Below are 10616 nucleotides of genomic sequence, written 5' to 3'. Positions count from 1 at the left end.
GTACATACGTCAAAATTTTTGAAAAAAAGGGAGAACATCAGAGATTTTTCTCGGTGTTTGTTTTTGACTCAATTAAACGTAGTATGCTGACCTCAAATGGGTAATACTTGGTAAACCTGTAGATTCTGCTGTACCTTCTCCGTGTTTTTCAAACTCTGATTAATTTGGAGATTTTTATTCTTTTTTTCTGCCTTCAAATTCTGTTTAATGATTTTAATGATGCAACTGATTAGTGTGGTCATGATAAAGTTTGATGAAGTTTCAACTTGTTTTAGTTTTTTAGAAATTGAAAATTTCTAAAGAAATTAAGATGAAATGAACGGCGCACAGACGATTCGACCAAAGACAATTCGGCCAAGTTGAAATTCAGACAATTCAGCCAGAAATATACAGACAATTCAGCCTGAGACAATTCGGTCAGTTTTACAAAACGCTAGATTCGAAAGAAAAAAAATCGGAATTGGAGATATTTCTCGGTTTAAGGTCGCCGTTGGGCGGCGATCACTATTATTGGCTGAATTGTCTGCATCTTTTTGGCTGAATTGTCTGAATTTCAAATCGGCTGAATTGTCTGGACGCGGAAATGAACATTTTCGTAGCTACTTGTTAAACTAATTTATTGTTATTAAAACCATTTTTACTTCTGTTGTATGTCTTCTCCAGATTTCGTTGCATTTTGTATAATTTGGTGTTTATGTTTTTCAGGAGAATTAAAACCTTTCTTTCTTTAAACGGGAAATGGAGGAGAGTTTTCCCAAGTGATGAAAAATTTAGTTTTGCATGTTCCTCGATCTGTGACTTATTATGGTTTTTACTTGAGTTTACTTTCATTCTGCAAACAAAGGGCGAATGAGACACCTTTATTAAATTCTGTGTAATTAATTGTTGATAAAAAAAATCACTGTAAATAAATAAAAACTTTTCAAGCAGCGTAAGGGAATCTCCAGAAAGCAGAATAAACTGAAAATTGAGTTTGCCTTCATGATAATCCAAAGCTCAAGATTTGTTCAATTGATCCTTGAATTGATAATTTCATCATTCAAACTGTGAAAATTCAAAATAAAAAAGAAAGTGAATTTGAATAAATTTGAGAATGGAAATTAGTAGAAAATCATGCTTTGATTTTATCGCAAGATTTTTTTGCTTCAGTATTTACTACTGCCTTCTTGGCTTTCAATCAAATCATAGTTACAGCGAAAGGATATCGAGAAAAAGAGATTTATGGAAATTCGGACAGTTGATATACCCCATCTACAAGGCCTACAGCTTTTTCACTTTCGATAACATATTCGGTGAGAATTCTTTGAGTTTTATTCCTTAAGATTTGGCCAATACTGAACCAATAGAAAAATGTTGCCCACAGCGCAATAGTGTTTCAGCTCAACTGATTATTCATATGTTGGTGAAGAAAAATTTAAGGCTTTGCACTTAAGAAAAATCAGTAAGAAAGCACACTAGCTTGCTTTTTAAGAACTAATTTTTTCACCTGAAAAATATGTCAAAAATATAAGTTCAGTCCCTGTTTAAAACAGCGCAAAATGTTTTTTGTTATAGAAGCTTGCTTCGGAAGTTGGAATATTTAGCAAGTTACCTTATGATTTGGACTTTAAGAGGTATTCGGAAGATTTGGCTTTTTGTAAGTACAAAAGTAACGGATTATTTTTGCTCGGGTTGAATTTTTCTTTTCTTCAGAGAAATGTTGACTTTTGAACTCGCGATTTTTGTTGGAAATTTTTATATCATTCAGTAGCTATTGGTGTTCTGAGCTTGAATTTGAAAAGATATTTTGCATGTGAACATTTTTTGCAAAGTTATGGGGCTTAAAAAAGATTGCTTTTTGGCCATTTTTGGACAATTAACGCGCAATATAACTTGGGCTATTAACGCGTAAGCGGAGACGTAATCAGTTTAGAAATTGTCCCAAATTGGTTTTAGGAAGCTTATTCGCCATTATTGATTTGTCACAAGCAGCAAAATCTATTGTTTTGTACTTCATATGGCGTGTGGGGGGATGATTTTCATAGAATTTTTAAAAGTTTTATATTATTTCAGTTTTTTTTTACGTTGTTTATGTTTTTACTGCTCCAAAAACCTTCAAGGCAGTCGGAACATTCAGGGTTTCGCCCTGATACGAGCATTCTTGTTTATTTTTCTGTCATATGATACAACATTGAAGCACAATATTTGGAAAAACAATTCAAAGTAAATTTAAGCAACAAGCAGGTAATCAAACTATGAGTTTTTTAATTAGTAGCTAGAAATCAATTTAATGCCTTTTAAGGTTTATGGAGCAGTAATAACAAAAAAAATTGAACTAAATAAAAATAAAATGAATTTTTTTTTCTAAAAGATGAAATTTTTTAGGAAAATCATCCCCCCACACGCCATATACAGTACAAAAGCATATATTTTGCTCCTTATAACAAATCAATTATGGCAAATAAGCTTCTTTCAACCAATTTGGAACGATCTCTAGGACGGGTTAAATCTCCCCTTATGCGTTATTAGCGCGAAATATATCGCGCGTTAACTGTCCCAAATTGGCTAAAATAGCAATCTTTTTTAAGCCCCCATAACTTTGCAAAAAATGTTCACATGTGAAATATATTTTCAAGTTCAAGCTTAGGACAAAAATAGCTTTTGAATGATATAAAAAAAAATCCGTCAAAAATGGCTAGTTAAAAAGACGAAATTTGTTTGCAGAAAAAAAACCCACCCCAGCACAAATATTCCGTTACTTTCGTATCGAAAGTGGGAACAATAACTGGCGGAATTTATGTACATTCAGTTAATTTTATTTTCAATCTTTTAATTGCCATGACTTTGGTTTAGATTGCTGCAAATACCAAATGCGTATGTATTGGCGACAGGGCATGAAAAAGGGTCTGTCTCCAGAGAACTACATAAAGAAATTGACGGATATGACAGAAAAAGGCAAACAGCTCAACTGGATCAAGGTAATATTGCAAAATTTTGCAAATTTTTGTCTATATGAAAATTATCGGCCCCCTAAGGCCCGAAAAAAATGGCATGGGTTTTATAATCTTTATATTTCCAGGGGGGAACTTAAGAGCCTATTCAGAGAGAGAGAGAGAGAGAGAGAGAAACCTTGTTTTTATAATTTTAATTTGATAATCGGTCAAAAAAAGCAGTGTTGGAATAAAAAGGTCAATTTTTCGTTTTTTTTAAACTAAAAGTTTTCTACATCTGTATGTATAGTAAAATCCTTGCTGGGAGTTCATGGTTTGCGTTTCAGTTCTTTTTTTTCGCATAATATCCCGAATTCACTTTCATACAAGAAAAAAGCCTATCATACATTTATGGAGTCTATGGAAAAACGCCTGACATACAATTTTCATAGAATAAAGTTGCATGACAAGCTTTTATTCAACCGATTGTTTTTTTTTCGAAAGTTATCTCAAATTGGATTAAAACTCAAACACCACCAATTGGTGGCAGCTTTGATTACATGAAAGCAACTTTGGCATCAAAAAAGTCTTTTAACGAAAAAACTTGTCCTGCAATTTCATATATAAAAATTGCCTGATATGCAATTTTCCATAAAAAACAAATAAGAGGGGAAAATTTTTAAGTTTTTTTTTAGTTGCAAACTTGCTTCTGTGCTCGAATATGCTTTTTCCGATGCATACAATTCTGTGTAAAAATGTTAACATTAATTTTCATGACAAAAACACCAAATGCAGTTTATCTGCATGGTAACTTCCAGTTACACACTGGGTTTTCTTATGACAGAAAAACCTTGGTTATTGTATTTTGAATGAAACACAAAACCTTATAACAAAAAGGTTTTGCTTTTCAGTTATGGAAAGAAAAACAGCTTGTCATAAAACGTGATAGTGTCTAAGCATTGCTAATCATACATTGTAAAAAACAAAAAGTTGCTTCTGCTATTTTTATAACATTTTTGAGATAAAACTTATGGCAAAAAAACATTCTCCTTGGATAAGCAGCGAGATAAGAGAGTGGTGGCGGTTAAGAAAACTTTTCAAAATTATTTTCCTGGATAAGCAATGAGATAAAGTAGAGGTGCTTAAGAGAACTTTCCGAACTTATCTTCTTAGATAAGCAGCGATATAAGGGAGTGGCGGTTGAGACAATTTTTCATACTTAATACCTTTCCATACTTTTCATTCTTGGATAATCATTGAGATATTCAAGTGGCACTTAAGAAAACTTTGCGATCTTATCTTCTTGGATAAGCAGCGAGATAAGGTAGTGGCGCTAATAAAAAACTTTCCAAACTTATCTTCTTGGATAAGCAGCGAGATATGGGAGTGGCACTTAGGAAAACTTCCCGAACTTATCTTCTTGGATAAGCAGTGAGATAAGGTTGTGGTGCTTAAGAAACCTTTCCGAACTTATCTTCTTGGATAAAAAGCGAGATAAAGGAGTTGCGCTTAATAAAATCTTTCGTACTCAATATTCTTGTATGAGCAGCGAGATAGAGGAAATACGCTTAAGATTTTTTCGAACTTGTCTTCCTAGATAAGCAGCGAAATATAAGACTGGCACTCAATCAAACTTTTCGAACTTATCTTGTTCGACAAGCAGTGAGATAGAGGAGTGGCGGTTAAGAAAACTTTTTGACCTAATATTCTTGAATGAGCAGCGAGATAGAGGAAATACGCTTAAGATTTTTTCGAACTTGTTTTCCTAGATAAGCAGCGAATTAAAGACTGGCACTCAATCAAACTTTTCAATCAGAGGAGTGGCGCTCACGAAAAATTTCCGATTTTAACTTCTTGAAAAGTACGCGCGGTAAGGGAGTGGAGCTAAAAAATATTTTTTCGAAATTATCACCTTGGATAAGCAGCAAGATAAGGTAGTGGCTTTTAAGAAATTTTATTTTGAATTGATCTTCTTGGATATGCAACGAGGTAAAGGCGTGGTGGTTAAGAAAAGCTTTCGATTTCATTTTCTTGGATAAGCAGCGAGTTAACAGAGTGGTGCTTAAGAAAACTTGTCAAATTTTCTTCTTCTATAAGCAGCAAGATAAAGGAGTGGCGGTTAAGAAAACTTTTAGAACTTATATTCTTGGATAATCAGCGAGATAAAGGAGTGGCGGTTAGAAAAATTCTTCGAACTTATTTTCATGGATAAGCAACGAGATAAATGAAAGGCGGTTGAGAAAATATTTTGAACTCACTTTCTTGGACAAGCAGCGAGATAAGGAATGGCGGTTAAGGAAACTTTTCGAACTATTTTCTTGGAAAAGCAACGAGATGAGGGAGTGGTTTTATCGAAAACTTTCCGAACTTATCTTCCTAGACAAGCAGCGAGATAAGGGACTGGAGCTCAGTCAAACTTTTCGAATTTATTTTCTTGGATAAGCAGCGAAATAAATGAGTGGCGGTTGAGGAAATTTTCCGAACTCACTTTCTTGGATAAGCAGCGAGATAAGGAATGGCGGTTAAGGAAATTTTTTGAACTAATTCTTGGATAAGCAACGAGATAAGGGAGTGGCTTATCGAAAACTTTCCGAACCTATCTTCCTAGACAAGCAGCGAGATAAAGGACTGGAGCTCAATCAAACTTTTCGAACTTATTTTCTTAGATAAGCAGCGGAATAAGGGAATGGCGATTAAGAAAACTTTCCGTATCTTATATTCTTGGATAAGCAGCAAGATAAGGGATGCCGCTTTAGAAAACTTTCAAAACTTATCTTCTAGGACAAGCAGCGAGATAAGAGTGTGGTGGTTAAGAAACATTTCGAACTCATTTTCTAAAATAAGCCGCAAGATAAGGGAGTGGCGCTGCAGAAAATTTTCCGAACTTATTTTTTTGGATAAACAGCGAGATAAAAAGAGTTGCGCTTAATAAAATCTTTCGAACTCAGTATTCTTGGATAAACAACAAAATAAGGAAATAAGGGAGTGGCAGTTAAGAAAACTTTTCGAACTAATAATCTTGAATGAGCAGCGAGATAGAGGAAAGACGCTTAAGATTTTTTTGAACTTGTCTTCCTAGATAAGGAGCGAAATAAAGACTGGCACTCAATCAAACTTTTCAATCAGAGGAGTGACGCTCAAGAAAATTAAGCGCGGTAGGGGAGTGGAGCTAGAGAATATTATTTTCGAAAATATCAACTTGGATAAGCAGCAACATGAGGCAGTGGCATTTAAGAAACTTTATTTCGATTGATCTTCTTGGATAATCAGCGAAATAAAGTAGTGGCGGCTTAGAAAACTTTTCGAACTAATATTCTTGAATGAGCAGCGAGATAGAGGAAAGTCGCTTAAGATTTTTTTTCGAATTTTTCTTCCGAGATAAGCAGCGAAAAAAAAGACTGGCACTCAATCAAACTTTCCGAACTTATCTTCTTGGATAAACAGCGAGATAAGAAAGTGGCTCTTCAGAAAACTTTGGATAAGCAGCGAGATAAGGGAGTGGCGGTTAAGGAAACTTTTCGAATTGATTTTCTTGGATAAGCTGCCAGATCAGGGAGCAGCGCTGTAAAAATTTTTCCGAATTTATTTTCATGGATAAACAGCGAGATAAGGGGTGGCGATAGGGAAAAATTTTGAAAAGATTTCTTGGATATGCTGCGAGATAAGGGAATGCGCTTATTAAAATTTTTCGAACTAATCTTCTTAGACAAGCAGTGAGATAAATGAAAAGGCGGTTTAAAAAACTTTTTGAACTTATTTTCACGGATAAGCAGCAAGATAAGAGAGTGGCGCCCAGTCAAACTTTTCGAACTTATCTTCTTGGATAAACAGCGAGATAATGGAATGGCGGTTAGGAAAACTTTCCGAACTTAGATTCTTGGATAAGCTGCAAGATAAGGGAGCGGGAGCGGCGCTTTAGAAAATTTTCCGAACTTACCTTCTCGGATAAGCAACAAGATAAGGGAGTGGTGGTTAAGAAAAGCTTTTGAACTCATTTTCTACTATAAGCATCAAGTTAAGGGAATGAGCTTTAAAAAATTTCGAACTAATCTTCTTAGACAAGCAGTGAGATAAAGGAAAGGTGGTTAACAAAACTTTTTGAACTTATTTTCATGGATAAGCAGCAAGATAAGGGAGTGGCGCTCAGTCAAAATTTTCGAACTTATCTTCTTGGATAAGCAGCGGGATATTGGAATGGCGGTTAGGAAAACTTTCCGGACTTAGATTCTTGGATAAGCCAGAAGATAAGGGAGCGGCGCTTTAGAAAATTTTCAGATCTTATCTTCAAGGACAAGCAGCGAGATAAGAGGGTCGTGGTTAAGAAAACGTTTCGAACTCATTTTCTAGAATAAGCAGCAAGATAAGGGAGTGGCACTTTAGAATTTTTTCCGAACTTATTTTCTTGGATAAGCAACGAGATAAGGGAGTGTTGTTTAAGAAAAGCTTTTGAACTCATTTTCTTGGATAAGCATCAAGTTAAGGGAGTGGTGCTTGAGAAAGTTTGTAGAACTTATTTTCGTGGACAAGCAACGAGATAAGAGGTTTGCTTAAATTTTTTTCCGAATTTATCTTCATGGATAAGCAGCGAGATAAGGGAGTGGCGGTTAAGGAATTTTTTCGAACTCTTTTTCTTGGATAAGCAACGAGATAAGGGAGTGTTGTTTAAGAAAAGCTTTTGAACTCATTTTCTTGGATAAGCATCAAGTTAAGGGAGTGGTGCTTGAGAAAGTTTGTAGAACTTATTTTCGTGGACAAGCAACGAGATAAGAGGTTTGCTTAAATTTTTTTCCGAATTTATCTTCATGGATAAGCAGCGAGATAAGGGAGTGGCGGTTAAGGAATTTTTTCGAACTCTTTTTCTTGAATAAGCTGCGAGATAAGGGAGCGGCGCTTTAGAGATTTTTCCGAACTTATCTTCATGGTTAAACAGCGAGATAAGGGAAGGGTGGTAGGGAAAGTTTTTGAAATGATTTCTTAGATAAGCTGCGAGATAAGGAAGGGAATGGCACTTAATGAAACTTTTCGAACTTATTTTCTTGGACAAACAGTGAGACGAGGGAGTGGCTCTTAAGAAAGTTTTCCGAATTTATATTCTTGAAAAACACACGCTATAAGGGAGTGAAGCATAAGAAAAAATTTCGAAGTAATCACCTTCGATAAGCAGCGAGAATAGCCAGTGACACTTAGGATTTTGTTTTAAATTTATCTTCTTGGCTAAGCAACAAGTTGAGAGAGTGATGGTTTAAAAAGCTTTCGAACTCTTTTTCTGGGATAAGCAGCGAGTTAACGGACTGGTGCCTAATGAAACTTGTAGAATTTATTTTCATGGATAAGCACCGAGATAAGATAGTGACGCTTCAGAAATTTTCCCGAATTAATCTTCATAGACAAGCAGCAAGATAAGGGTGTGGCGTTAAGGAAACTTTTCGAACTGATTTTCTAAAATAAGCTACGAGATAAGGGAGTGGCACTTTACAAAACTTTCGGAACGTATCTTCTTGGACAAGCAGCGAGATAAGAGAGTGGCGGTTAGGAAAACTTTTCAAAGTTATTTTCTTGGATAAGCAGTGAGATATCAGAGTGGCGCTCAAGAAAACTTTCCAAACTTATCTTTTTGGATAAGCAGCGAGATAAGGTGATGGCGCTTAAGAAAACTTTTCGAACTTAACTTCTTGGATAAGCAGCGAGATAAGGTAGTGGCGCTTAAGAAAACTTTTCGAACTTTTCGAAATCACTAGTTCTCCAGTTCTGCTCCTTTTTTGAAACTCTCTCTATTCTGTAGGCGGATTTCAACGAGACTTCTTGCCTGAATGTCATCAGCCAAGTGGGGTTTGGGCAAGGCGCTCTACGAATTGAGGGCAACTTCAGAAGATCCTTAGACTACCTTCTGGTGCTGCAGGAGAGCAAAGAAATGCATAAGTTCTCAAGCGGAGATATAAAACAAGTCCTAACTTTTTACTGGTTCAAGCTCAACGTCATTTGTATGGCAAAGCCCTGGATGTGTTACAGCTAGAAAACAAAACAAATTTTTTATATTCAGTTCTTTTTCTCAACACACACTTTTTATGGCTTTTCTGAGTTTTTTTAGCCCAGTAAAAAAAATAACTTAATGGTATTTTCTGCAGTTATCATTATGATTGAATGAAAATTCTAAATGAAAAAAATAAATGATAAAATTATACAATATAATGGCAACAATCTTTTCACAAGCCATAACCGTGTTTGATAATAAATCATTCCGTTTAGCATGGTGTTTAAAAATCAAATTATAGAAATTCAGCATTAAAACAGAAGGTACCAAACACTTTGATATTGCATAATTAAAAGTGTTTACTCTTACAAAAAACAAGGGGGTTGCAACCCGGTTACTAGATTTTCCCGTGCTTTTTTTTCACAGAATTCGCATATCCCTGATTTTTATTCATTGTTAATAGATTTTGTACATTTTTGTTTACCTTGTAATGTTCAGGTGACCTTGAATGATTTCGTACCAGAACTTTACCGATAGAACACTATAATGCGTTGCTATATGGTTGTTTCTTAATCGGGCCTATAAAGCTATATCATCAATTTTGACAATCCGTTCGATTTCGAATCAAAGAAAGTTTCGAATTCAGTGCATATGGCAAAAAGTAAAACCCATACTTAAGTTCAGCGGGTCCTGCCTGGAATTGTTTTTTTCTCTAAACTGAAAATACTATGCTTTTTCTGTTTCTAGTTTGCTTATTTTGTCTTTTATTTCTTGTAGCACAGAAGCTTTTCGGAGTGCTAGCATTCTTCTAATATTGAGAAGCCATTAGAAAAACCTCAAATGTGGAGATCATTGACTTGAAAAAAACATCTTCCTTACTGTTTTTCGTCAAGCGTTTTTCTGAAGTTTTAGTAAAGAATTTTTTTTCAAAATATAAAAAGTTGTTTGCCATGTTGATTCACTTGAAATTATTTTTTTCATAAATCAAGGTTTTCTTCAAACAAAATAGATTCTTTCAGCATGTGTGCATTCCTAGCGCCCATTCACAATGATTTTAACTCGTTGATAGAAATTGCAGATGCGTGAGAAGGCTTTATATAGGTGCTTTTTGTGTATCGGCTCGAAAAATGTCAGCTTATTAACTGTTCTTCAATTTTCTTCCCATACTACAATCTCATTCAACTGGTTTGGCCTGCGTTTAAACTTTATGCAAAATGAATTCAGAAAAACTTGAAAACTTTGATATATCCAGTCTTTTTTGACATTATTTTTTTTTCGAAGTTTTTGACTGTCTTTTATGGCGATTAATTTACCACGATTAGCTTACCACTATATTTGTTTTGGATCGCAGGTCGAGCAAGTTTCCAATTTAACTGTCAATCAGCTTATAATTTTAGATGCAGGGAACATGTTTGCCTACAAATAAATTCAACCATAGCTATTTTATCTAAAATGTCTTCTAAAAAATTGAAAACAAAAAGTTTTAAATTATTCATGTCGTAATCCCGTACTTTTCTAGTACCTGATTGATTAAACAGACTTGAAATTAGCATCACAAACAATGTGCTCATTTTTCAAGGGTACATCTTCAAACAAAGGTATAGAAAGCCACGTTTTAAAATTATCCGTTTTTAAATTACACGTTTTAAAATAAATAATGATTTTTATTCTTGCTTTCTTTTGCTGAAAATTTTAACTAGTCTGTGGTGCAGCACTGTTTTTGCCTCCACTGGTGA

The 10616-nt window shown here is 34.8% G+C and overlaps 1 protein-coding gene across 1 annotated transcript; it reads left to right on the top strand.

Annotated features, from left to right (window-relative positions):
- Positions 1–1199: 1199 nt before the first annotated feature.
- On the top strand, positions 1200–9417 carry LOC134851427 (uncharacterized). Its single transcript, XM_063867504.1, has 4 exons — positions 1200–1292; positions 2833–2957; positions 8692–8853; positions 9379–9417. Exons 2-4 carry the CDS (start codon positions 2850–2852, stop codon positions 9415–9417), a joined length of 309 nt encoding a protein of 102 aa, XP_063723574.1. The 5' UTR covers positions 1200–1292; positions 2833–2849.
- The last annotated feature ends 1199 nt before the right edge of the window (positions 9418–10616 follow it).

Source organism: Symsagittifera roscoffensis, chromosome 7 (genome assembly GCF_963678635.1).
Source record: "Symsagittifera roscoffensis chromosome 7, txSymRosc1.1, whole genome shotgun sequence".
Taxonomy (NCBI): domain Eukaryota; kingdom Metazoa; phylum Xenacoelomorpha; order Acoela; family Convolutidae; genus Symsagittifera; species Symsagittifera roscoffensis.
This window is presented reverse-complemented; position numbering and strand designations above follow the sequence as displayed.

Coding starts and splice junctions, on each gene's coding strand:
- LOC134851427 (XM_063867504.1), top strand. CDS start 2,850: ATGCGTATGTATTGGCGACAGGGCATGAAAAAGGGTCTGTCTCCAGAG. Junction 2,958..8,691: donor AACAGCTCAACTGGATCAAG/GTAATATTGCAA, acceptor TCTATTCTGTAG/GCGGATTTCAACGAGACTTC. Junction 8,854..9,378: donor CAAGCGGAGATATAAAACAA/GTCCTAACTTTT, acceptor TGTAATGTTCAG/GTGACCTTGAATGATTTCGT.